General features: G+C 49.5%; 4 protein-coding genes across 4 annotated transcripts in view; 3 read left to right on the plus strand and 1 right to left on the minus strand.

The window, feature by feature from the left end:
- Positions 1-403: 403 nt before the first annotated feature.
- Positions 404-8,632, plus strand: LOC307084839 (four and a half LIM domains protein 3-like; the record flags this gene model as incomplete). The annotated part of the gene is made up of 3 exons (XM_079749342.1): positions 404-421; positions 1,046-1,232; positions 8,140-8,632. The coding sequence occupies 3 exons, from the start codon at positions 404-406 to the stop codon at positions 8,289-8,291; spliced, it is 357 nt and encodes a 118-aa protein (XP_079605468.1). The 3' UTR covers positions 8,292-8,632.
- A 5,016-nt stretch (positions 8,633-13,648) lies between these two features.
- meaf6 (MYST/Esa1-associated factor 6) lies at positions 13,649-17,908 on the minus strand. Its single transcript, XM_079749157.1, has 7 exons — positions 17,678-17,908; positions 17,092-17,207; positions 16,602-16,689; positions 16,420-16,465; positions 15,665-15,857; positions 14,560-14,593; positions 13,649-14,104 (listed from the first exon to the last, which is right to left on the minus strand). Exons 1-7 carry the CDS (start codon positions 17,765-17,767, stop codon positions 14,090-14,092), a joined length of 582 nt encoding a protein of 193 aa, XP_079605283.1. The 5' UTR covers positions 17,768-17,908; the 3' UTR covers positions 13,649-14,089.
- On the plus strand, positions 17,809-22,040 carry stpg1 (sperm-tail PG-rich repeat containing 1). The gene is made up of 9 exons (XM_079749156.1): positions 17,809-17,938; positions 18,173-18,209; positions 18,295-18,413; positions 18,663-18,761; positions 19,484-19,663; positions 20,037-20,145; positions 20,228-20,396; positions 20,819-21,012; positions 21,816-22,040. Exons 2-9 carry the CDS (start codon positions 18,179-18,181, stop codon positions 21,884-21,886), a joined length of 972 nt encoding a protein of 323 aa, XP_079605282.1. The 5' UTR covers positions 17,809-17,938; positions 18,173-18,178; the 3' UTR covers positions 21,887-22,040.
- A 4,120-nt stretch (positions 22,041-26,160) lies between these two features.
- LOC307084631 (uncharacterized protein) overlaps positions 26,161-27,500 on the plus strand; it is a 46,295-nt gene continuing 44,955 nt past the window's right edge. The window contains 1 exon segment of the mRNA XM_079749093.1: positions 26,161-26,477. Coding sequence (XP_079605219.1) covers positions 26,420-26,477 — 58 coding nt within the window. The 5' untranslated portion in view covers positions 26,161-26,419.

The raw sequence follows: 27,500 nt of genomic DNA on the forward strand, positions 1-27,500 counted from the left end.
GGGAGAGAGAGAGAGAGAGAGAGGGGGGAGAGGGGGAGAGAGTGGGGACTCTGACTCAAAGTGCTGCTATAGATAGAGATACAAACAGTATGTCATGTGTCATGTATCTGTTATGATGTCATTTTTAGCTGTGATAATGTGATGTCATGTCCGTCATATGTATGACTGATAGGCAAGGTATGTTCAATGTATTTATGTCTCACATGTCATACGCAAAGGCGACCCAAATTGCGAGGAGCACTGAAAACAAACGATTAAGCCAATAAAAGCAAGCAAGCATAAACACATAGAGTGAAAACCATAAAAGCAAACAGGCAAAGGAGTAAAAATACTACAACCACATCGCTTATTATAACACTTAGTTACACAACGATGGTACTAAAAAAAGTATCGTAAAGTTGGCATGGGTCGTAACCATGGGGTACCACACCCCCACTGTTTCCTAAAACTCTCAGCCAAGACGCTTTTTTTTTAAATCACACAGTGTTCGAAGTCCATCTGAATCAGTGGGCTCACTGCTCTGAGAAGCAGCGGTCCACAGGAAGTTCTTAGATAGCTCTGGTATGAAAGTAGTCAGCGTTCAAATCTCAGCCCTACGGCCAATCTGTTCGGAGATTGGAGCGGCCTGGAAGCTTAAGGCAGGGAACAGCCAGTTCTCCCAGCACCAGCTCTCCTGAGAGGTCTCTGAGGCTGTGGTGGTATTGGGTCAGGAGATCTGATGGCAGTTTCTTGGTACCTAAACCTTTTAGTAATTTATCGACAGTTGATCTGTGAGAAAGTACTAAGTTGTCCAAAATGATGTCTAACGTCTAGCGTACGTCATGGCCGTTATAGCTAACTCTCTCTCACGATGCCGGGACCGCAGCGATGTCTGCTACGGTTACAGTAACAGTGTGATGCGACATCTGCTCTGCGTTCAAATCCACGATGATGTCGTGTTACCCCTGTGATAGTGTCCCGTTAAACTGCCCTACGATCTCACGTCCTGCACAACGTCATATCCGTTACAGTCTCTCTCTCTCTCTCTGTCTCTCTGATTGGACAGGCCCTGGCCAAAGGGGGCGTGACCTACCAGGACGAGGTGTGGCATAAAGAGTGCTTCGTGTGCACGGGGTGCAAGACCCCGCTGGCCGGCCAGCCCTTCACCTCTCAGGGGGACAGCCCCTACTGCGTCAAGTGCTTCAGCACGCTCTACGCACAGAAGTGTGCCGGCTGCAACACGGCCATCACAGGTACGGTCCGCCGACGCACACGGAGATAGTACGTTTCGTGGAATGGTACCGTCTGGAGGTTCACCAGTCGGTGGAAGTCACTGACGCGGGGCGGCAGCGGCATTTGGCTCAGCAGGTAGAGCAGGTCGGCTGGTAACCGGAAGGTTGCCAGTTCGATCCCCGGCTCCGTCAAGCTCAGTGTGGAGGTGTCCCTGAGCAAAGACACCTCTCCCTATCTGCTCCTGACGAGCGGGCTGACACCACTGTCGGTGTGTGTGTGTGTGTGTGTGTGTGTGTGTGTGTCTGAGTGGGTGAATGCGAGGACCATATTGTAAAGAGCTTTGAGTGGTTAGAAAAGTCCTTTATAAATGCAGTCCATTGACCATACTCATTCACAAAAAGAACTAAGAGGCGCATAAACATAAACTTGAAGACACACTGTACGTATTTTATGACAGAAGTCCAGGCTAACCTACTGACCCACTTCCACAAGCGAAAATCGACATGCTTCCATGTTTAATGAAACGGGGAAAGGTTTGTGTGTTCACCGTGTGAACATGGTGTTCAACCTCAGCAGGACGCACCAAGCTAAAAGAGGAGCGTAGAAGAACACAAGAACCGCCAAATCCAAAAACCATACAAACACTCAACATATGTGCGAATTGGGGAACGTTTGTATGTAGTTCACATCAATATAAAGTCACAGGCCTGTAGCAGAACAACCACAGATGGTGCAGCAGCAAAACAAATAAAAACAAGAATAAACAAAGACAGAAAGGGATTACAAAGGAACATGACGACACAGAGTCGGCATCGACCACCCCAACCCAAACCGGTCCCGGTCTTATCCCAGTGGAGACGGCTTGTGATAAAAAGCACTGCATGCCAGCACAAGAGGAGGGGAGAGCTAGCGCTAGCTGGAGAGCTGTATAGCCTGCAGCCACGACGATAACGCCAGTGCTACGCTTCAAACAGCCAGTACTCCCCCTCGTTGGATTAGGGAGCACACATTCCTACTATGATAGCGTTATTTATAAAGCCATGGTAATTATCCCCACGGAGATGATGTCATTGTAGTAAATTGTAACATACTGGAGGTTTGTGCTGCACACAGCTTTAATTCATTCAGCTCGACCGAGTAGGCGAGAGAAACATTTGGTGTTGTTCTTTAACACAAGGTACTAGATGTACTAGTACTATTAAGTCAGTCATGGCTTTTATCCAAAGTGACTGATGGTGGATTCGTTTTAGATACATGTCCTGGGGGGGGAGTAAGAGCCATTGTGCTGAAGGATGCGGACAGGTAGGCTGTGTACACGTTGTTTGAACCCAGAACCTCATAGCAGAGAATCATCAACCTCCTAAAAAACGACACTATCCTTTATGAAAAGGGTCCCAGGGCGACCAATCCTAGTGCGTTCAGAGTTGTGCCTGGATGCTTGAGTTCGGTGCGTTGTTAGGGTCAGGCCGCAACCCACCCTCCTACTGGGTCACGACCCATTTTGTCTGGGCTGTTGTGACAAAGGAAATTCCTCTCCGGGGGATTAATAAAGTTGTTATCTGTTTATCTATCTATCTATTTTGGATAACGACCCATGTATGAAAATAACGCTGCTTTAGAGGGATTAAATACTGCTTTATTCATCTGGGTATCAAATTGTATTCTGCCCATACCTGTACCAGCCCCCCTCCCCCTACACTGATGTGTCTCCCCCTCCGCCGATGTGTCTCCCCCATCACTGCTGACCGTGGCGTCTGTCTCTCCCCCACCTCCCCCTGACCCTGTGTCTGTGTCTCCCCCACCACTGACGTGTCTCCCCCACCACTGACGTGTCTCCCCCACCTCTGTCTCTCCCCCACCTCCCCCTCACCCTGTGTCTTGTGTCTCCCAAACTGCTGATGTGTCTCCCCCATCCTGATGTGTCTCCCCCATCCTGATGTGTCTCCCCCCTCCTGATGTGTCTCCCCCATCCTGGTGCTTGTCTCTCCCCCACCCCCTCTCCCCCTGTGTCCTGTGTCTCCCCCCCACCTCACCCTGTGTCTCCCCCCCACCTCACCCTGTGTCCTGTGTCTCCCCCCCACCTCACCCTGTGTCCTGTCTCCCCCCCACCTCACCCTGTGTCCTGTGTCTCCTCCCACCTCACCCTGTGTCCTGTCTCCCCCCCTCCCCCTGTGTTCTGTGTCTCCCCCCCACCTCACCCTGTGTCCTGTCTCCCCCCCACCTCACCCTGTGTCCTGTGTCTCCCCCCCACCTCACCCTGTGTCCTGTCTCCCCCCCACCTCACCCTGTGTCCTGTGTCTCCCCCCCACCTCACCCTGTGTCCTGTGTCTCCCCCCCACCTCACCCTGTGTCCTGTCTCCCCCCCACCTCACCCTGTGTCCTGTCTCCCCCCCTCCCCCTGTGTCCTGTCTCCCCCCCTCCCCCTGTGTCCTGTGTCTCCCCCCCACCTCACCCTGTGTCCTGTGTCTCCCCCCCACCTCACCCTGTGTCCTGTCTCCCCCCCTCCCCCTGTGTCCTGTGTCTCCCCCCCCCCACCTCACCCTGTGTCCTGTCTCCCCCCCTCCCCCTGTGTCTCCCCCCCCCCCACCTCACCCTGTGTCCTGTCTCCCCCCCTCCCCCTGTGTCCTGTGTCTCCCCCCCACCTCACCCTGTGTCCTGTCTCCCCCCCTCCCCCTGTGTCCTGTGTCTCCCCCCCACCTCACCCTGTGTCCTGTCTCCCCCCACCTCACCCTGTGTCCTGTCTCCCCCCCTCCCCCTGTGTCCTGTGTCTCCCCCCCACCTCACCCTGTGTCCTGTCTCCCCCCCTCCCCCTGTGTCCTGTGTCTCCCCCCCTCCCCCTGTGTCCTGTGTCTCCCCCCCCCCACCTCACCCTGTGTCCTGTCTCCCCCCCACCTCACCCTGTGTCCTGTCTCCCCCCCTCCCCCTGTGTCCTGTCTCCCCCCCACCTCACCCTGTGTCCTGTGTCTCCCCCCCACCTCACCCTGTGTCCTGTGTCTCCCCCCACCTCACCCTGTGTCCTGTCTCCCCCCCTCCCCCTGTGTCCTGTGTCTCCCCCCCCCCACCTCACCCTGTGTCCTGTCTCCCCCCCTCCCCCTGTGTCCTGTGTCTCCCCCCCACCTCACCCTGTGTCCTGTCTCCCCCCCTCCCCCTGTGTCCTGTGTCTCCCCCCCCCTCCCCCTGTGTCCTGTGTCTCCCCCTCCCACCTCACCCTGTGTCCTGTCTCCCCCCCTCCCCCTGTGTCCTGTGTCTCCCCCCCACCTCACCCTGTGTCCTGTGTCTCCCCCTCCCCCTGTGTCCTGTGTCTCCCCCCCACCTCACCCTGTGTCCTGTCTCCCCCCACCTCACCCTGTGTCCTGTCTCCCCCCCACCTCCCCCTGTGTCCTGTGTCTCCCCCCCACCTCACCCTGTGTCCTGTCTCCCCCCCTCCCCCTGTGTCCTGTCTCCCCCCACCTCACCCTGTGTCCTGTCTCCCCCCCTCCCCCTGTGTCCTGTGTCTCCCCCCCACCTCACCCTGTGTCCTGTCTCCCCCCCTCCCCCTGTGTCCTGTGTCTCCCCCCCACCTCACCCTGTGTCCTGTCTCCCCCCCTCCCCCTGTGTCCTGTCTCCCCCCACCTCACCCTGTGTCCTGTGTCTCCCCCCTCCCCCTGTGTCCTGTCTCCCCCCCACCTCCCCCTGTGTCCTGTGTCTCCCCCCCACCTCACCCTGTGTCCTGTCTCCCCCCCTCCCCCTGTGTCCTGTCTCCCCCCACCTCACCCTGTGTCCTGTCTCCCCCCCTCCCCCTGTGTCCTGTGTCTCCCCCCCACCTCACCCTGTGTCCTGTCTCCCCCCCTCCCCCTGTGTCCTGTGTCTCCCCCCCACCTCACCCTGTGTCCTGTCTCCCCCCCTCCCCCTGTGTCCTGTCTCCCCCCACCTCACCCTGTGTCCTGTGTCTCCCCCCTCCCCCTGTGTCCTGTCTCCCCCCACCTCACCCTGTGTCCTGTCTCCCCCCACCTCACCCTGTGTCCTGTCTCCCCCCCTCCCCCTGTGTCCTGTCTCCCCCCACCTCACCCTGTGTCCTGTCTCCCCCCCTCCCCCTGTGTCCTGTGTCTCCCCCCCACCTCACCCTGTGTCCTGTCTCCCCCCCTGCCCCTGTGTCCTGTGTCTCCCCCCCTCCCCCTGTGTCCTGTCTCCCCCCACCTCACCCTGTGTCCTGTCTCCCCCCACCTCACCCTGTGTCCTGTCTCCCCCCCTCCCCCTGTGTCCTGTGTCTCCCCCCCACCTCACCCTGTGTCCTGTCTCCCCCCCTCCCCCTGTGTCCTGTCTCCCCCCACCTCACCCTGTGTCCTGTCTCCCCACCCTCCCACTGTGTCCTGTCTCCCCTCCACCTCACCCTGTGTCCTGTCTCCCCCCACCTCACCCTGTGTCCTGTCTCCCCCCCTCACCCTGTGTCCTGTCTCCCCCCCTCCCCCTGTGTCCTGTGTCTCCCCCCCCCACCTCACCCTGTGTCCTGTCTCCCCCACCTCACCCTGTGTCCTGTCTCCCCCCCCCTCCCCCTGTGTCCTGTGTCTCCCCCCACCTCACCCTGTGTCCTGTGTCTCCCCCCCATCCCCTGTGTCCTGTCTCCCCCCCACCTCACCCTGTGTCCTGTCTCCCCCCCTCCCCCTGTGTCCTGTGTCTCCCCCCCCATCTCACCCTGTGTCCTGTCTCCCCCCACCTCACCCTGTGTCCTGTCTCCCCCCCTCCCCCTGTGTCCTGTGTCTCCCCCCCACCTCACCCTGTGTCCTGTCTCCCCCCCTCCCCCTGTGTCCTGTGTCTCCCCCCCTCTCACCCTGTGTCCTGTCTCCCCCCCACCTCACCCTGTGTCCTGTCTCCCCCCACCTCACCCTGTGTCCTGTCTCCCCCCCTCCCCCTGTGTCCTGTGTCTCCCCCCCACCTCACCCTGTGTCCTGTCTCCCCCCCTCCCCCTGTGTCCTGTGTCTCCCCCCCCCCTCACCCTGTGTCCTGTCTCCCCCCACCTCACCCTGTGTCCTGTCTCCCCCCCTCCCCCTGTGTCCTGTGTCTCCCCCCCACCTCACCCTGTGTCCTGTCTCCCCCCCTCCCCCTGTGTCCTGTGTCTCCCCCCCACCTCACCCTGTGTCCTGTCTCCCCCCCTCCCCCTGTGTCCTGTGTCTCCCCCCCCCCACCTCACCCTGTGTCCTGTCTCCCCCCCACCTCACCCTGTGTCCTGTCTCCCCCCCTCCCCCTGTGTCCTGTCTCCCCCCCACCTCACCCTGTGTCCTGTGTCTCCCCCCCACCTCACCCTGTGTCCTGTGTCTCCCCCCCACCTCATCCTGTGTCCTGTCTCCCCCCCTCACCCTGTGTCCTGTGTCTCCCCCCACCTCACCCTGTGTCCTGTCTCCCCCCCTCCCCCTGTGTCCTGTGTCTCCCCCCCCTCCCCCTGTGTCCTGTGTCTCCCCCTCCCCCTGTGTCCTGTGTCTCCCCCCCACCTCACCCTGTGTCCTGTCTCCCCCCACCTCACCCTGTGTCCTGTGTCTCCCCCCCACCTCACCCTGTGTCCTGTCTCCCCCCCTCCCCCTGTGTCCTGTCTCCCCCCACCTCACCCTGTGTCCTGTCTCCCCCCCTCCCCCTGTGTCCTGTCTCCCCCCACCTCACCCTGTGTCCTGTCTCCCCCCCTCCCCCTGTGTCCTGTCTCCCCCCACCTCACCCTGTGTCCTGTGTCTCCCCCCCTCCCCCTGTGTCCTGTCTCCCCCCACCTCACCCTGTGTCCTGTCTCCCCCCACCTCACCCTGTGTCCTGTCTCCCCCCCTCCCCCTGTGTCCTGTCTCCCCCCACCTCACCCTGTGTCCTGTCTCCCCCCCTCCCCCTGTGTCCTGTGTCTCCCCCCCACCTCACCCTGTGTCCTGTCTCCCCCCCTCCCCCTGTGTCCTGTGTCTCCCCCCCTCCCCCTGTGTCCTGTCTCCCCCCACCTCACCCTGTGTCCTGTCTCCCCCCACCTCACCCTGTGTCCTGTCTCCCCCCCTCCCCCTGTGTCCTGTGTCTCCCCCCCACCTCACCCTGTGTCCTGTCTCCCCCCCTCCCCCTGTGTCCTGTCTCCCCCCACCTCACCCTGTGTCCTGTCTCCCCCCCCTCCCACTGTGTCCTGTCTCCCCTCCACCTCACCCTGTGTCCTGTCTCCCCCCACCTCACCCTGTGTCCTGTCTCCCCCCCTCACCCTGTGTCCTGTCTCCCCCCCTCCCCCTGTGTCCTGTGTCTCCCCCCCCCACCTCACCCTGTGTCCTGTCTCCCCCCACCTCACCCTGTGTCCTGTCTCCCCCCCTCCCCCTGTGTCCTGTTTCTCCCCCCCACCTCACCCTGTGTCCTGTCTCCCCCCCTCACCCTGTGTCCTGTGTCTCCCCCCCTCCCCCTGTGTCCTGTGTCTCCCCCACCTCACCCTGTGTCCTGTCTCCCCCCCCTCCCCCTGTGTCCTGTGTCTCCCCCCACCTCACCCTGTGTCCTCTGTCTCCCCCCCACCCCCTGTGTCCTGTCTCCCCCCCACCTCACCCTGTGTCCTGTCTCCCCCCACCTCACCCTGTGTCCTGTGTCTCCCCCCCACCTCACCCTGTGTCCTGTCTCCCCCCCACCTCACCCTGTGTCCTGTGTCTCCCCCCCATCTCCCCCTGTGTCTCCCCACCTCACCCTGTGTCCTGTCTCCCCCCTCCCCCTGTGTCCTGTGTCTCCCCCCCACCTCACCCTGTGTCCTGTCTCCCCCCAACTCACCCTGTGTCCTGTCTCCCCCCCTCCCCCTGTGTCCTGTGTCTCAACACCCCCACCTCACCCTGTGTCCTGTGTCTCCCCCCCCCCACCTCACCCTGTGTCCTGTGTCTCCCCCTCCACCTCACCCTGTGTCCTGTCTCCCTCCCTCCCCCTGTGTCCTGTCTCCCCCCTCACCCTGTGTCCTGTCTCCCCCAGGGTTCGGCGATGGGAAGTACGTGTCCTTCCAGGAGCGCCAGTGGCACCAGCCCTGCTTCAAGTGCTCCCGCTGCAGCGTGTCGCTGGTGGGCGCCGGCTTCTTCCCCGACAGAGACCAGATCCTCTGCTCGGACTGCAACAGCGACGAATGAGTGACACTTCCAACGGCCAATGGGGGAGGGAGACCCGCCCCCCGAGCCCCACCCTCCTCCTCCCTCCTGCGATGATAGATACTAAATAAATATGCACTGCGTGTTCTCTGAGTACGGTTATGTTTATTATGCACATTATTAACTGCAGCCTGGCTTAACATTTGAATGCTGCATTCGCTTCGTGCACTCTGGTGTATAATACATACGTTTTATGTTTCCCCGCCCTGTCAACTTTGAACATTCATTTGTTTTGGTCAAACCTCCAAGCATGTTTTAAAGTATTTTTAATATTTGCATGATGCAGGACCGTTATTTTAACATTTTTACACTATAGAGAAGGAATAAACTATACACTATATAATGAAACATACAGTATGAGTTCATTGGTTTCCTCAAATAAAATGTTACATTTGAACAGGTTGTGACAAGTGTTATTATTATATTATTATTTTTAAACAAGGCAAGGCATCAAATGTGTAGCCTTGGAACAATAAACCACTAAATCGTTATGCTTATGATTATTATTATAAACAGAGTTTGAGCCGTCACGTGAGTCGTGACTCGTGACACTCGCGTCAGGAGTTGAAGAACTGAAGGCAGGTAAGGGTGATTCTGAACTCTCCACATAAACCTAAATTAAGGACATTGTTAATTGTTAAAAATACAATTTCTAACGTGAAAGGTGTTCATACCCCACCAGTAAAACATGTTTTAATCCCTGCTCACTGCTCCACTCGTCCGAAAATCCCGTTCACGCTACAAAATGACAGGCACGTTAACACGTGTGGTGTGTCGCCCATCACCAGCCAGCATAGTCGCCAATGGAGCTTGTTGAAAGCTCTCATTGTCCGCTTATGGCAAGTATGCACACACCTTTATCCAAAAGCATTGCAAAAATGCGAGACGATTGGAAAGAAATAGCTTGATATACTGTACATGTTTTCGGTCATAGGGCATGTACATCTGGACGTCACATTGAAATGACCCCTGCCGTTTTTTTAATTAGGGAAAGTAGGAATGTTTACGACTTAATCGTATTTGCATTCATTCAACTGCCACAGCGTGAATCAATTGGGACAAGGCAAAACAATGTTTAGATTAGCCCAGATAAGGGTGCATGTTGAAATGGATCGCCTCGTAAACTCCCATGATGCATTCTGATGTACAAACTGCTTACACAAACAGCAAGAACAATGATTTGCTGTGGCTCTATTTTAATTTAGATCATTTATTGAGTATATTTTGATGTCGTTTATTTGTTCGTAGCTATATGTTAATGTAACCTACGTATGTTATTATCTTCAACAAAGTGTAAATACTGCTTTATTTATTTTTTGAATCTTAAAGACACACTGGGACGTCTCTGCGTCTCTCAACCAAAACGAAACCAACCGGCTTTTCCAGCCACTCATAAAAACAAGCCATCTAGAGACATGATCACAGTTTAGGTCTTGAATCATCTAATTCATTTAGAAATTTGTGAAAGATTTTTGGAGGTTCCAATGTATGTGTGTGTGTGTGTGTGTGTGTGTGTGTGCGTGTGTGCGTGTGTGTGCGCGTGTGCGTGTGCGCATGCGTCCTAGTTTACATCCCCTCAGGACTTCATGTACATGGCCCTGTCGAGACCAAACCAGCAGTAAAGCTAAACAGGCTTATAATTACAATGTTTAACATTCAAACACACGCATGTATGCAGTGCATGATGAGTTGCATCGGCGAAGATTATATTTTCCAGACAGAATGATTTATCCGAGCACACAAAACCGTGACACATGCAGTCCCCTTTTAGCCCAACCCAAATATCGGTTATCTTTTAACGTTGTCCGTTTGACATACATGACTACAGTACTCACAGTGCATACCAATCCGAGGCCATCCGCTTCCTAAAATGGTTCTCCCGCGGTAATCTCTAAAAGGAGACCTGTCACGATTATTACTTACGTAATCTGCGTAAATGTTTACAGTTCTGAACCCTGACTGCTGAATCGGTCGGATCTTGTTTATACTAAAGATTGCGTTCCTGTCACGGAGAAGAAACAGAAAAGCCAGGAGCAATCATGTGTTCGTTGAACTCCGGTCCAAAATCAACCGGCAATTTATATCCCGAAAGGGCATGAAAAACCTGTCCTGGACACTGAGAAATAGCCGGTACCCACGCTTACCCATCGCTCACAGATCCACACAGACCTTTAAGTGTAAATCCAAGGATAAAGCCAGGAAGCCAGAAATATCTGTCTGTCTTTTACTGATTGAATAAACCACCTGACTGGTGGTCTACTATTCAGTGAAAGGCAGACTAATATTTGAACATGAATTTATAAATATATCTTCAATGAATACGTAACATTTCCTCCTGAAAGTGGTGGCTGTCACTCTTTAGCTTTCCGTCCTTCATCGTGTTGTGCGTCTTGGCCTGAAATGATTGGAGCCAGCAGGCCTTTTTAAGCACATGTGTTTTGATTTTGGTCAAAAGAAGCAGATCACGAGCCGGCACTGATCTGAAGAGTATAAAAAGGATGCTTGGTGTTGTTGTTTTGTTTTGGATGTTTCCCATGACTCGGCCATGAGATGCTTGACCTCGTGTGAGGCAATGTAAAAGAGCAGTCACATGTTCCCAGGGGGGAGGGAGGGAGAGAGAGAGAGAGAGAGAGGGGGGGGGGGGTTAGGGAGAGAGAGAGGGGGAGAGAGTGAGGGGGGAGGGATATGAAGAGGGAGAGATAGAGGAGGGGATGAGGGAAAGAGAGAGTGAGAGCGACACACAGAAAGAGTGTGAGGGAAGGAGTGGTGAAGGGAGTACTACTCACAACTTGACGTCGTCGTGGTTTCCTTTCCACATAAAAGCCTCTGAGAAGTGACAGTTACAGCTGGGGAAACTCTGAGAAATGAATGAACAACCAACCAGATGCCCCCAACATGGTCTGCAGTTATCTCCACATTTGTTTACTATTTGCGTTTGTATTTGGCCTATTTCCAGAGATGAACACATGAACTATGGCTCGTTGCGCCAGCTGCATCCTGCTCCAATTTATCCATTACCCTGTTAATAAACCCCTTAGTTAGAACAACATTCATTTAACCTGGGCTATGCTACCCGCCAAGTCACAAAGCTGCAGACTACAAAACTATGACAAACATGAGTATGACTTGGCAATGAAAATATTCTTACAGCCCCAATTGGGCTGTGTGATTATTACTGTGTACTTTCAACTGTAATAACTTATAATTACCATTGAGGAATGGAAATGGGCGAACTAGGAACTCCCGACTGAATGGTTTTCTGAAACCACACACACGATTCCTGGGGATCATTAAATAAATAATTTCCTGCTCGGTTAGATGACGTAGCCGGCCATGAGTTTGCTGCCCCGTAAAACGGAGGGGTTCATGTGAGTCATTGAGTTAACATGAGAAATCCGAGCTGCACAGATTCCCGACTCAAACGCTGGTGAGCGTACTTAGTCATCTAACGCAACTATTCCCAAACTATTTCAAGGCCCGTTGTCATATTTTATAACTTAGGCTATATGAGTCATGTTATTTCCTCGAACACATATACATAAAATCGATCAATATGCAATTAAACCACTGTAAATGCACTGTCTTTGCACTACTTTTCTGTTTATTGAAGTCTCAGGTGACTTTTCTTGAGTTTCTCTTATAAAAAAATATTTTATATAATTGTATTGTTGAAGGGAGCCTTGTTGTTGTTTTGATTGTTGTGAATATGACAAACAAACCATCTTGAAAAGCAGCCACACCCTTTGTTTAAAAATGATTTATCTTAAAATCAAGGCATTCAAATTTACCGGTCCTCCAAAATATTTTGACTATGGCCGGTCCAAACAAAAATCTTTGGGAATCCCTGATCTAATGCGAGTGTCCTAATGAATCCAAGTTTGTCCACGAATAATCACAAATATGCTTTAAATCTTTATAGGGAGAAGAGCAAGGAGACAATCACATCATTCACTTTGCGACTTTGTAGCCCAGACAGATAACATATAGGACAGCATTCTTCCAGAGGAACTGTTGAGAGTAGTCTGCTGCTTCCATATGCAAGGTATATCATTTTGAGCTTAACTCTGTGTGGAACACGCACACATGAGGAATGTGTTCCCTTAGTAATGGGTCCTTAAAGATCTTTCCTTCAGATCTGTTTTGATAGCGGTTCGTGTATGTCAGTGTCTGGCTCCGTCCGTGTCGACAATGCGCACCATTAAATGTCAAAAACCTATACTGCATGAGTGCATTTGGGAATATTTATAGCATAGAACGTTTTAGTGATGTGATATGATCTAAACATGAATAAACGGAAGGTTGAACTAGTCTTAACCATAGTGTATCTCGGCCTGTTGAGACGTGATTAACTATGCTTCCAACTATAGCACCATCTAGTAAAAAGCTTTAGTATTGCATGCCAGATACACCAGGGAAGTTCTTCTTATAACCAGTTCATTTAACCATTTACTATTTTAGCAGACGCTTTTATCCAAAGCGACTTCATAGCGGAATGCATTTAATGAGCAGTTAGGGCTCAGGGATACACCCTCGACAGTATAGTGTTTGTGGAGTCTACACCCTTCCTGCCACACAAATAACACAACACAGGAATTACAGATGGATAACGAAACTATGCAAGAGACATTGCACCTGCAGGCACTGCAACATAATCCTCCTGTTAGAATGGGAATGGTGACCAAAGACAGATATATGACCCCACCCCCCTCCAGTGCAATTAAATCACACTGTGGCCCCACATACCACTCATGTCAGCGATATGACCGGGTTTAGAAAACCCTGGTTTGAAGCACAGGTCGCCGCCATGCAACAACACAAAGCTCTGAATCCTCAAGGTCCATTTGTAGGGGACTTAAGTGCAACAGGCTCAATAATGGACCACCTCTGAATCCACTGTTATAGCTTTGGATTAAAGGTGACATGTTACACCGACAGGTGTGAGTGTGTTTAGCCGTTACAAGCCTCCTAAACCAGTGGTTGTAAAACTTTTTCAACGGCACAAAACATTTATAATGTAACATGACATAATGTGTGCATTCTATTTGGCAGTGTAAACTTTACATTAAAAGGGTGTAAATGAATACAATTTGGTGAGAAACATGGGCCTGTGCTTCATGCAATGGTTGGCTAATTTCTCCCCACAAAAGATGCACAACACCAGTGCCCTCCCCTGGCGTTGTGTGTGTGTGTGTGTGTGTGTGTCCGTCCGTCCGTCCTCCCCTGGCGTTGTGAGTACCCCAATTCGAGAACCACTGTCCTACTATACACACATCGTAAGAAGTCGATCGTTTCACCCTCGTAAGAACACCGTGACAAAGTGATATCTTGATCTTTTATTACAATTTTTATGAAAAAGAAGTTTGTGGAATAAAAGAAGCTCTCGTCAGAAGGAGGTATAACGCTAAGACTACGAAATGCTAACCGAAATAATTGCTTTTGTTACACTGGGGAAACATGAGACTGGGATAATAAATATGTTGATTTTTAACACTATACAATATGACGTAGTTGAGCGCTCCACTTCAAGTAGCCCTGGCTGAGCTCGAATAGGTCACACAGCTTTTATTAGTAGGTAAAGGCATTCATCACAGAACCATGGAAAAAGGGAAGCAAACAAGGGGGAATGGTTTAAGAACTACACATGATACAGGCAGAAATAAAACGGGACGAAAACAAAAGTGGACAACCACCAAAAGGCGCAGAGAGAGCCGACAATAGTCCAGAAAGAGTCACTATTAAGTCTTCTTGTTCCCCGCGCCCGGTCCAGTTGATCCAGACCATCAGGTGGAGAAGTCCTGATGGGAAGAGATTTGTACAATTATTATTTTGTATCTCGGTTGTACCTTATTTAGCTTTCTGTGCTTTTGGCGATGACAATGTTCTCCATAATGTTAACGAACTTTGAATCTTAAACGGTACAATATTATACCACCAAGTGTGAGTGTGATTAGCCGTTAAAAGCCGTCTTGAAAATCGGCCTCTTCTGACAACACAAGTGTGCGCGTCCACCTAGATGGGTCTTGGGTAGTTGAGCAAAGTTTGCTACAGTCCACTGGCTAGGCTGGTAGACTGATCTATCCAGCACACATCTAGGTGGACACGCCCACTTGTGATTTCAGAAGAGGCAGATTTTCAAATCTGCTTGTAACGGCTAAGCAAACTCACACCTGGTGGTATGATATGCCACCTTAAAAGCAAACTTGTAACGGAAATAAACAACAAGATGGCCGCTGTGACCAACACTACTTACCGCTCGTGGTTTCTTGTTCACCTTCATGTCGAACCTGCGACAAAAGCAAAAAGAAGTATACAATTAGTCCCCTGGGAGAAGCCGAGAACTTCCTGACAGTAACCACGGCGATGAACAGAGAGGCAGTTTATTTTCGATGGCGGAAGCTCAGAGAAACCAAACAGCATATGTTTGCATTCAAACAAACAGTGACAGTCAACAATTTCAACGCCAGCAGAGAGATGAGGTTTGATTCGGAAGAGGAGTTTACCGAACGGAGTGATAAGAAAGAAAGTTAAAAAAACTTAAACTCAGTAGGATATGAGCATGAGAAACCAAAGCGCACCAAACGGATGCAAGGCGGTTATAGAGGTGTGTGTGTGTGTGTGTGTGTGTGTGTGTGTGTGTGTGTGTGTGTGTGTGTGTGTGTGTGTGTGTGTGTGTGTGCGTGCGTCACAGCGGTGGTGGGCATGCAGTCAGACTGGAGAACCAGCGGGCTCCGTCTAATGGTGAAAACATCCAAACGGAATGAAAACAAATTAGAAGCGGCAGGAAGAGGAAGAAAGAGATGGGCATGAGGTTGGCAGCAGGCAGGATGTCAAATGCCACAGGAACAGGAAGTCGAAGTCAGACTTACTCAAAGTCATAATCAAACATTGCAGAAGGACTGGGAGCGGCATTAGGAGGAGGAGGGAGAGAGCACTGGTGTTAGTAAACCCCTGTGGTGGTTAGCACAGGAGATAGCCCCCATCCGTCCGGTCAGTACCCACACGGTTATCGAGCGTCAACAATGACCTGACACAGAATACAACCTGCCTGCATGACATCAGCCAACAGTATTGTGGCGGTTTAGATTAAGGGTAGAAGTAAATACCACGGCAGTATTAAATCTACAGTGTAGGATAACTAATGTTTAAACTAGTGTTTTTCTTTAGACACCAAGTGTCTTAACAGAACCCCAGGTTTTTACCTGGTTTCTGTGATGGACAGGATATGTGTTAAGATCAATGTTGTTACTTTTTAAAATATAATTATTTACGCTTTTGTGATTAAACTCGTTAGTGGCCGAAGGAAACCCGTGGGAAGGGAGACGCGCCGGGCCGTGACGCAACGGCGGCGGCCGTACCTGTGCCGGTTCTTGTTCTTCCTCTTCTTGTGGTTGCCGTGGTGACTGCCCGTGGAGGAGGAGGAGGCGGCCTTCTGGGGCTTGAGGTCCTGCAGGGCCCCGTCCCCGTCCTCCGTGTCCTCCTGGCTGGGCTCGTTCTCCTGGTTCTGGAGGTCCGGCGAGGCGTCGCTCTCCGTCCCGCTGCCCGGTTCTCCTGGGGAGCCGAGGAGAGAGAACGTCAGCGGTGATGAAGACCAGACCGCTGGCTTCATCTTTATCTCGTCACTAGCACCACCCAACACCGGATCTACCACCATGACTACGGATACTACAACCACCTCCACCACACCCATTACCAACCCTACCACCATCACCCGCTTCACCAACATTAATCTGTAACGGCCAACACTGCTTCTCCAATCACAACTTCCACCGATATAACCTCCACTAAGACTAATAATACCACCAACGTTACCTCCACCACTACTACAACTAATACTACTACAACACCACCGCTAATAATACCACCAACATTACCTCCACCACTACTACCACCAACACTACCTCCACCACTACTACTACTAATACTACAACACCACCGCTAATAATACCACCAACATTACCTCCACCACTACTACCACCAACACTACCTCCACCACTACTACTACTAATACTACTACAACACCACCGCTAACATCCCCAACACCATCATAAACACTACCCCCAACAGCCATGGATGACAGAATTTCCTTGTGGATATCGCGCGGCGAACTCACGTTTCTCGTTCATGTGATCGGGTATTCCCCCGAGCGCGCACACTGCCTGTTGGGTCAAAGAGAGACGGCGTTAGGTGGTCGTCTTGGAAGGTTCCAGAATGACAACGAACGCCAAGGAAGTCAGAATTAGAATCTGGTTCCATTTCGGTGCAAGGACCATAAAGGAATCGACGGGGACTCACCGCTACCGACGTAACTGACGACTTGCTGAACAAACGCTCTGCTTCTTTAAATTTCCGATTTCGTCTGTCGGTTTTACTATTTGAATTCCTGTTTCGGGAGGAAAAGAAGGCATACCGTTTAGTTTTCACATGAAGGCCTCCAGCATTAGTCACACATTCACAAAATATGTGTTTACGTGTGAATCACGTCATGCTTTATTATACATATATACGTTATTCATTAGCAAAAAATAATACCTCTTTGATACTGCTCAGTTAGGTTAAAACAGGCTATATGATAACAACTGGATAAAACGTTGATTCTCAAGCTTTTAGACAAATACTAAAACATTTGATCCATACTCTACAGTTCATCAATAGACTATGGATATATAATAAATCAGGCATTTAAAATGAAGCTCAGAAACACACATTGAAAACAGAGCTGAAGAGTCATTGCATTCCCTAATCACCGATGGTACCAGGCGAGTATATGATGACGATGACTTACTTTTGGTTGGTGAGGTATCTGTCCCATCCTCTGATGATGTTGCCATACATCTGGGTGTCTTCTAGGTAGCTGCCCTCGAAGGCATAGATCTGTCTTTCCAAGTTCACTAACGTCTCCTTCATATGAAAACAGAATATGTCAATAGTTTACACTAGTCAGCCAAAGCACCAGAGAACCGGCTCCTCACGCAGGCTACATTAAGACATATAACGCCTATATAGTCATAACGTTTCACACCATTTCGGATGAATCTAACAACTTTCCTCCAGGCACACTTAAAACTACGTGACGAGGAGCGCTCGGATGGACTGGGAACACTGAAATCCGCATGCATTCTCTCAACCTTTTTGGTATAAATAGCTTATGTTAAATGCTAATTCGCATTAGCATCTAGCATCGCTCACCCGGACAGTGTTATTTAGCCGACAGCTCACGCTAACCAATGCCAATGGGTTCAAATGTAGCTTAGCTTAGCAGTCCGCGGGGGCCTAGCGACCTGCGCGCCAGAAACCCGACAACTTTTCTCCCTAAAGCCCGCCGGTGTGACCAAAACCTAGTCCTTGGAGATTAAATAAAACCAACATACGGCGAGTTCTTGTTTCCTTTTCACCAGTTCCGCCAGCTCCCGACGAGTGTCGGGGATCTGTGGTGGAGTTGCCTTCGCATGCATCGCCATGATGAATACTAGAGAGCCACTCTGAGAGAAACAACACGGGCCCCGCCGAAAGTAGTAGCGCGGTGGTGCGTTCACCGCCGGGGGGCGCTAAAGGACAACCCGAGGCGCGGCCCCCTGTTTCCAGATTCGCCGCTGATCCCGCAGTACTGAGTAGTCCCTCAGCGCTATAAGGTGGGTGTTGGAGTCGTCATAGCAACATATTGGGTTGTAGAAACGGTTGTGTTGGGTCTGTGTGCCGTGGTCGCCTCAACTGTTGCAATGATAGAGGGAGGTTTGTGTCTTTGTTTTTTAATGTGTAGGTATAGTTTTGTCAAATTGGATTTGTACCTTTGCTAATTTCTATTTTAAATAGGGCTTTAGTACACAAGATGGATTTAATCTGACGATTTCTGCATGTTTTCACAGTAAACCATGGGCAAAGTATGCACAGGAAAATCTGATGGTGAGTTTCCTATAGCTGCTGTAAAAAAAACAATAATCACATGGGTTAAAACGCCTCCTAATTAACACTATTGACCTTCAAATAGTCCGTAGCATTGAAGGTTACACGTGTTCGATCCCATCCAAGTACCAAACGGTGGTGGTCGACAATGAGGAGAAGAAGGGATTCTCCTCCCAGTCCAAGAGGTTCTCACTGGACACCCTGGTAGGAAACTCCTTGCCACTTATTCACTGTAAAATGTACAGTGAACCGTAGAACATACTAATAATACTGATACTTATAATAAACATAATGGAGAAATTTGTATTATGTAGAGTATCTGCTCGTTTACAGTGTAAATGGACGGATACTCAACATGATAGTACTCATTTTCATTACGTTGAGTATCTGTCCATTTACAGTGTAAACGGACAGACAGACAGATTCATTATGCTGTCACGGGTGTACTTTCAGAACGAGAACCCAGGGCCAGGATCCTACTGCCCCCTCCCCTCGGCGGAGACCTTCAGCCCTTCCTTCTCTAAGAAGGGCACCGCCAGCTTCCCGTCCAAGGTCTCTCTCGCCCTCCTCATCCAGCCACACGACCTCATCAAGTCCATTAGCTAATTACTGCCTCGTCGTCGCCGACGCATCTATCCAGAGCGACTACCGGGGGATGTATTTAGAGTCGCTGAGGAGCAGGATGTTGACACGGGCCTCTACAGATAGACAGGGGTTTGACCCAGAACCTGTGGTCATTAAGGGATTAACTCCTACCTGCTCCTTGATGTCAGCCCTAGGAGTAGTAGTGCAAAAATAAATGGAGGTTTATAACTAGTGCAGCACAAGTAACACTGTGTGTGTGTGCTCGCATTTCTCATTTTGTTGCGTTGCCTTTTTATTTGTACCTAAATGTCCCATCTGAGGTTAATTCAGTACCATCTTATATGATGTATATTTTGTTCCTTGCACTGTTATTTGGTACGTGTCTCACCATAGAGGAGGCCTCACATTCATATATTTGGTTATTGATGATCTCTTCTTGTCGTTCATTAATGCGCAGATGACTAGTTAGTACTCTTTGTTGTGTACGGGGAATGGGTTAACCTCGAGAATCAAATGGGATCGTTAGCGCTCGGCACTTGGTTCTGTGAACATCCTTACTGTACCGACAGCGATATATTGTTTCTCTTTCTTTCATTTTTTTTTTTTAGATAAAAGCATCGGCTAAATGCCCTGAATGTAAATGTAAACAGGACGAATTTGATGCTTGAACGTCGGCCCCTTCCCCCCAGGTCCCCAGAGCCCCCCGCCACCACAAGAGAGGCCTCCCCGGCCCCGACTCCTACAACCTGCAGTCCTCCGCGATCGCCAGGCACAGCTTCGGACGGGGGTTCTCCCGGGCCTTCAGAGCCCCGGTGGCGGTCCCAGTGCTGGGGCCCAAGTTCAGAACACCAGGCCCAGATCAGTACCATGTACGTGGGTGGGCTTCGGCTCCAAGCACCCCGGCTCTCCTGTGGGAGGGGGTCCTGACCTCTTGAAGGAAGACCATGGGACTGTACACAGGAATATATGGTGTAGACCGTTTCTCTTTGTTAAAACTTTAATTAGATAATACGAAGGAACAAACTGTAGAGCGCAGCAGACATTTATATTGATTTATATTAATTTAAATATTTTGTATACGTTGTTTGATTTTTATACTAGTTCTCCTTCAAAACATTATTAGGAACACTAGTTCATTGAGGTTAATTCTCAATGTATGTTGCATCCTGTTTTATACAAGTCCAAGCAAAGATTTCTGGATTGAATTTATATTATCTTACGGCGTTTTGTCAATATTTTTAGGTATCTTGTGGCCATCCTGGTGGAAGCTTCCAGTCAAAGGGCTCCTCTACTTTTCTCTCCAAAACCAAACGTTGTAGTTTGGCCATCAACCCAAACCTCCCATCCCCATGTAGGCATCCCACTCTCTCAATATTTCAGAGTCCATAGCACTTAGCATTTCATTTTGAAGCCTCTTCTGACTGCCTTCCCAGGCCACTACCAGGTCGGCTGCACTGTGACCCAGAACAGCCCGAGAGGCGCCATGTCTTCGTTCAAATCCAAGTCCTCCCGGTTCCCAGCTCAGGTGGATCACCGGGTTCCGGGTCCTGGGGCCTACAACCTCCACCACACTCCGGACCCCTCGAGGAAACCCACCCTGCTGTGAGTCTGACTACACTTTATCACAGACTGCGGGTGTTGGGGATTGAACCCGGAACATTTCGGCTACATCCTGTCCGGCGACAGAGTACAGAATATCCTTTCTTTGGATTAGATTGTGTCTAAAGATTTACACTGACATGAAAGTGGGGAGTATGTTGACGTGACTCCCACTGTGGGTGTTTGACTCCCAGCTGAAAGGTTCTGGGTACGATCCCCAATGTACACGTATCTATAGGCATCCTTGAGCAAGATTTCCTGGCACCTACCTGCTCCTTAATGACCTACCTGCTGAATTACAGAACGTAGTGTCAATGTAACAAATGACAAAATTGTGTTTTATCATTTATATTCATGTATATAATTAATATTAAGTACATATTTAATAATAGTTCAAGCGTTGACTCCTCCACCTGCCTCCCCAGGAGGAGAAAGGTCCTGGTGATGGCCAGGCCCGCCCGGTTGGTTCCCAAGGGCCCGGCCTACCCCGGTCCGGGTCAGTATGACCTGGTGGACTACGAGGGCCCCTCCAGGCACCCCGGGTCCACAGCGGCCTTCCTCTCGGAGACCCGGCGCAGTCCGCAGGAGGGAAGGGCCACCCAGGCCGGGCCGGGCCCAGGTACAGAGACCGCCACTAGAGGCTGGCTTCAGCTCAGGGCTGTACTGTACTGTACTGTACTGTACTGTATTATACTGTACTGTATTATACTGTACTGTACTGTATTATACTGTACTATACTGTACTGTACTGTATTATACTGTATTATACTGTACTGTGCTATACTGTACTGTACTAAACTGTACTGTATTATACTGTATTATACTGTACTATACTGTACTATACTATACTGTACTGTATTATACTGTACTGTACTGTACTATACTGTACTGTACTATACTGTTCTGTACTATACTGTACTGTACTGTATTATACTGTACTGTACTCTACTGTACTACACTGTACTATACTGTACTACGGTCTTCAGAGGTGTCTGAGGGGGTTGGAAGGTAGTGTAGTGGTCCAGGTGTTTCACACCCAGCCACGTACTGAGTGAGATCCAAGATGTCTGCAGTCTAACCTGTGGGCAGACTAGAGCATGATGCCCTCCCCCCTACCTGCTCCTTATTGATCTGGGTCTGAATCAAGGATAAGAAGCTGAATGACTGAATAGTAAATGTGCGGAGAGTGCAAAGCTGAAGATTGATAAATATGTTAGATCATAGCCACTGTGTAATTCAGTGTTTGGTCACTGGCCTGTTCCAGTGTACAATAGCAGGGTTTTTTAAAATATCGTTTGAGCAATTCTACACTTTAATCTTCCCCCAGCCTTTTGACTTACGTTTGACTTAGTCGTATAACTATCAGTATTCATATATTCATGAAAATACATTTGATTCATCTTGCTGTCTTGTTTCTTCCAGGTTATTACGAACCGCAGAAGTTATCAAAGAAGTCGTTTTTGTACAACCCCAAGATCTGGAATCCCGTGTAAAGACCCTGAATCTGTGGACATGTGTTCTGTGGAGTCTCCGTTCGTGTTGTCACATCTCTCGCATACGGAGGCATTCACGCACATCCCGCACACAGACGCACCACATGGTGCGTATTAATAGTGTACCGTAAGGCGACGTTCCGGACATGCTCCGTATTCTGTACGTCCTGACGCATTGGTTTTTAGAAAAATAAACAAAGGCAAACGCTTATTTCACTGTCAAATTATTTGACGACAGGATGAGGTCATTGATATAGAATTGTATTTTGAGAATGGTCTGAGGAGGATATTTAACTAGTTTACTGAACAATGTTTTATATAATGCTTCCCACCTTTATAAATCTTAAAGAACAAATATATATTTATATATATATAGTCCCATATATTGAGTCTTTATAAAGCCTCAATAACTAATATATAATACACATAACCCAATAAATATATAAATGTATATATTCCATAGATCTATAGATTCCATAAGGTTCTCCGGGTTTTCCAAATCAGACGAAAACGTCGATCAACCCGACTTCAGATTGTCATAGCAGACACTGTGGTCCCTGGCAACTGTTTTTGCCGTTCCCTGGCAACTGTTGCCGCTGTCACCGATATCCAGCCCCACGGCAACAGCTGAGAGCTCGGAGGTGACACAGCCATGCCAACTGCCAGGGACGAGAGCCGGGGTACGGTTGGTGACGGCGTATGTGAACCATGTGCGTGGCTGGGGGGAGAGCTGAACCCAAATCACAGATGGAATCATCTGCCATCACGGGGCAGAGCTTGGCTCAAGTCCAGGGCATGCTCGCTCCGTTTCGTGCTATATGACCCATTGTAATCACAGTAAATGGCCCACGCATGTGACTAGAGCAGCTGTCTCCAATGTTTAGTTTGTCATTAATGAACGACATGGTTGGTCAATTACATTGTATTATGATTTGCGATTCATAAGCGTAGCATAAAATCATTTAGCAGGCTACTTTATCCAGCGTAAGTTTCAGTGATTTTATGCATGCAAATATAAGCAGATGGCATTTAGGCCTCTTGCTCAAGGATGCCTCCAGGTAGCCTTAGGATAAGGGGGTTCGAACCCAGAACCTTCTGAACCCTAAACCACTAGATCATCCTGCCCCCTACGACTAGCATGTCATTCACAAACTACTGCCACTGGTATTTCGTTAGCGCTCAACAGGTCCGATGAGACACGCTTCTGCCCACTAAAATTTAAACATCACCATAAACCAGGTCGTCTGTGGGTGGCTCAGGTGCTGTGGAGCCCGTCGTCCTCCGCCCTTCAGAGGTCAGTGGTGGCTGGGTCTGTTCATTAAAGCCTGCTCTGGACGTTCCTGGAGCTCCATGCGGCAGCAACTGCCACAGCTCCGCTCCCACACTGCGGCAGCTGAGGATATATAAAGAGTGTGACTGCTTAGAAGAATCCTCTGCTAATGATGCGCCCTGGAAAATCCCACGCCATTGTTTATTTGGGTCATTTACCGAGAGAGCAGGGAGTCGAGAGGGTGTTTCGGCTCGTCGGCAGTTTGGATAAAATGGAAGTTCGCTTTGTCTTGTTGTAATCTGTACCAGGTTCAGGGGAAGTCACACGGAGATGGGTTTTAGGGTGTGGTGGTGGGGTCTGGACTGAGCTGTAAAACTTTGTCTGTGTGGCGCTTTTCGTTCAAACGACTTAAAATATAAAACAATCTATAACTGAATCACATTTCAGAGGTGTATTTAATTGTGTTTGAGTCAATCCCTCAAAATGATAGCCAAAACCCCCAAAAAGTAGGTTTTAGATTGTTTTTTGTTTGAGAATGTTTTACACAGAAGCACAGAAGAACAAGAAGCAGGCTAGCCGTGTTACCGCCAACCGTTGACGGGGGACTTTTGGGTGTAGTTGCACTGGGATTCTGGTGGTGTGGGTGCTTCGACAGCGGGGGGGGGCACTGTCTACAGATGCATACCTCTGTGGTTTAACGGCGGTGCCTTCTGAGCACTGAGATCAGACAGCGAGGGAAGACGAGTTGGGACAGTGCCCCCCAAAGGAGGTGGTGTTTAGGTAGCTCTTTGTCTTAAGATTAGAGGGATGCAGACTGGAGTCTGTGTGTGGTTTGACTGGGCCCACTGGCTGCAGACGACGAAGAAGTATTCATTAGTCGTTATAGTCAACACAAAATGTAACAACCAGAACTGTAGCACGACAAAAATCACTTAAAGAGAGATCTCAAATTCAAAGTAAAGGTCGCTCGTTTTTGGTAGGGTTAGACGTATAAGGGGATGTTTACCTGATTTTACCTGAGGGTCAGTAGCCAAGAGGGAGGCTATCTCTGGGGTCCCTACTACATGGGTGCAGTGGTTCATTGGTTCTGACTTTTATTTGTAATGGATGCGTTAAAGACTCTGACAGTTAGATTCAAGATTCCAGAGTTTCATTTGTCAACTTAAGTATACAGTGAAATGAAAATCGAAATAATAAATGAATGAATGAAAATTTCGATGATGCTATGAAATTCTCAGACTGGTAACATGATACACACAGTAAAACAAGTACAAGCATTCAAAGCTACAAACCTGCGTATTTTTCTTATGTACACCGTTAAATAATATGAATAACTATGGTTGAATGCTTAGTATGTGAACCAGATCAGAGAAGGGCTGTCCTTCTCTCAGGTTCAAGATCTAAGTTCTGCGGAAAGCAAAGTCATATCGTTGGTAATATAAATAGATGGCCCGGGGGGAGGTAGGGGGGAAGGTGGTGTGAGAGAGGGAGGGGGGCGGGGTGGGGGGTAGTCAGAGTCTAGGGTCATAGCCGGAGGGGGCAGATCAGTTTCTCCATGTGGCGTCATCATCGCTCTGATATCGTCATAACGAGCACAGTAAGTGTCTTTATTGATCGCTCGTAGATAAGAGTGGTGAATGGGAGGGATTGTGGTGAATCAAAGTGTTGCGTAAACTCAGTAATACCGAGTTATCCTTATTATGAACGATTTCCACAGAAACCCAACAGTTATGCAGCACTTCTGGCCCAGTCTGACATCTCTGTTGTGTAACTGCAGCGGTTGGAGGCAATGGTGACCTGTTTTCAAACCCAGCGTTGTCAAAACTTAAGTTGTAAATTGTTTAATTTGGTGGACAATATATATATATATATATATATATATATATATATATATATATATATATATATATATATATATATATATATATATATATATATACATATATACATATATACATATAGGCCAATATATAATGATGTGTGTGTGTGTGCATGAATGTGTGTGTGTTTATGTCTTTCAAAACATTTAATAAAAGAATGAGTGAAAGAGTGAACCTCTGTAAGGGCGATTCACTCATTGATTACCCCACAATCCCCCACCTCGGTTATCATAACCAGTCAGTACATACGTAGATGCATGGTGAGACACTCATGGCCTACTTAACTGATGGATATAGCTACATATATAATAGAGTGCATCTATTATTTTTTATTTTAAATAGATGCATGCATCTAGGAGATAATTTAAATTAATATATTCTGATCCCTTAACATATTACTATTAGTAAGAGTAACGGATCGGGTTAATATTTGGCTGTTTCAGTATACTTTTTTTGTTTATTATTTATGCATATGGTTATCACCACCATACACCCATATCATACCTTATTATTATCAAATATAATTGCCTATAATAGCAAATTAATACCGGGGGTCTTTTCTCTGTGACTATGGTTTAAGAGACTGTATGCAATATGGCACTTGAGTCACAACTTTTAAAATAAATAAATAAATAATTGGAACAGTCCATTCTAAGTTAATTGCATTCGTAATTACGCCGACGCGTATGCATGTGAAACGCCCGCAGGTCTAACTTTTACTGCCAACTAAATAAGTAGCACAGAGTTGAGGACCCTGACGGATTCTACCATTCACTATCACCAGACTCTCCTATTACAAACAGTCTTTAGCACAATACATCACCATCCCCCCATAACAATCAAACTCAAACTAACACGCCTTTGACGCCAAAAGTGCGCACTTTACTCGGTATCTACTATAAACTTCCGTGGAGTTGCTGCATTTTTCTACAATTTTCCCCAAAAAGATGGCACGGTCCGGACGCAGCGGGGTTGTCCCTCCCTGCCAGTGTTGCCAGATTGAGCCAGTAATCCCGCCAAACCCTTGCTGCAGCGCGCTGTAGCCAGATTGGGCGGAATCTCTGGCCCAATCTGGCAACACTCCTCCCTGCTCCCAGTCTGGATCCACTCTCCGTCTCCTCAGTCACTGGCCGGCTGCTCACAGGCCGTTTGACACCGTGTCCGCTGACCACCACGACACGTATCTCATCTGGCCTGCCTCCTTTTTGTTTTTTCCTAACCCCGGACTTCTATATTTCTTATCTTTTACCTCATTTTCACCCGGCTCCCGGTGGGATCTCCAGAGGGCGTGTTGCTGCAGCGGGAGTTTCATCTCCTGTGCGTCGGCTCTGAGGAATGACAGCGAGGGAACGGGACTGAGACTCACTGCCCGAACACACAAACATGGATTATAAGGAGCTCGGGAATGATTTCGAGGAGAAACTGAGGCTGACAGAGAAATGTGAGTAGTGGGATGATGGAGGCTGAACGGGTCAGCGGTGGGGGGCTCCGGTGGTAGGAGGATGGTGTTGGTATCAGCCGATCTCAGCCCAGATGGGTCACATTAGACTGGGCTTGGGAATCCAACACATCCACTGCTGACGTGTCTTCCATGACATTGTGAAACGACACATCATGTGTTCTGTAAATGACCCAATGTTACCCCGAGATGTAGGATATTGATTGATATACGATCATACTGTATGCAATCTGGCATCTGGATTGGGCATCTTTGCGCCAGCTGTGTCCTCCTATAGGCTGATGAATGAAGCCTGACGTCAAACGAGAGAAACCGTCTGCTTGTTCGTTTTTTTTGTATGTATGTGTTGACAACCGGTGTCCTCTGTCCATACCGCTGTCCTTCTAGTCCCTAGCCAGGGGTCTGAACCAGATATCTCCGGGTCCCAGGGTGCTCTCTCCGTTACCGCGGTCCTCTCTGTCGTATGGGGGGAGAGCCAAGGTGTTAGTCAGTAGGCTGTGGCGAACACGGCATACACACATGAAATCTGAGATCCGCCGGGGTTTATTATAGCACACATCTTGGTCTCTGAGAAATAGCCAAACAACCCACGCAAACATCCCAGCCAAACAACAACACGCAGAGAGAGAGAGAGAGAGAGAGAGAGAGAGAGAGAGAGAGAGGGAGGGAGACAGAGAGAGAGATCTAAAGCTATGCATTAAGCCCCACCAGCAGCCACCCTCTGTCCCTAAGTACTGGGATGAATCCGGCCATGTTGGCAGGACCACTGGCGCACAACGTGACAACCTCCACACAAACCCGATTTCCATTAAAAACATGAGTGTGTGTGTGTGCTTTATTGTCTCTTCTCGCGTGTTGTCGTCGTCAGAAGGTGACTTCTATAGCAGTCTCCCCCTGGCCTCTGCTCCTGTCGATGGGGGAGGAGAGGAGAGGAACACTGGGGGCTGCTTGCCGCAGCTCTTCATCAATGCAGAGGCGAACAACCCGTCTTCTCAACCGCGAATC

This window comes from Pollachius pollachius (genome assembly GCF_949987615.1).
Source record: "Pollachius pollachius genome assembly, chromosome: 13".
Lineage (NCBI taxonomy): Eukaryota > Metazoa > Chordata > Actinopteri > Gadiformes > Gadidae > Pollachius > Pollachius pollachius.

Coding starts and splice junctions, on each gene's coding strand:
- meaf6 (XM_079749157.1), bottom strand. CDS start 17,767: ATGGCGATGCATGCGAAGGCAACTCCACCACAGATCCCCGACACTCGT. Junction 17,208..17,677: donor AAAGGAAACAAGAACTCGCC/GTATGTTGGTTT, acceptor TTTCATATGAAG/GAGACGTTAGTGAACTTGGA. Junction 14,594..15,664: donor AAGAACAAGAACCGGCACAG/GTACGGCCGCCG, acceptor CTTTTGTCGCAG/GTTCGACATGAAGGTGAACA.
- stpg1 (XM_079749156.1), top strand. CDS start 18,179: ATGGGCAAAGTATGCACAGGAAAATCTGATG. Junction 18,210..18,294: donor ATGCACAGGAAAATCTGATG/GTGAGTTTCCTA, acceptor ACCTTCAAATAG/TCCGTAGCATTGAAGGTTAC. Junction 18,762..19,483: donor CCGCCAGCTTCCCGTCCAAG/GTCTCTCTCGCC, acceptor CCTTCCCCCCAG/GTCCCCAGAGCCCCCCGCCA.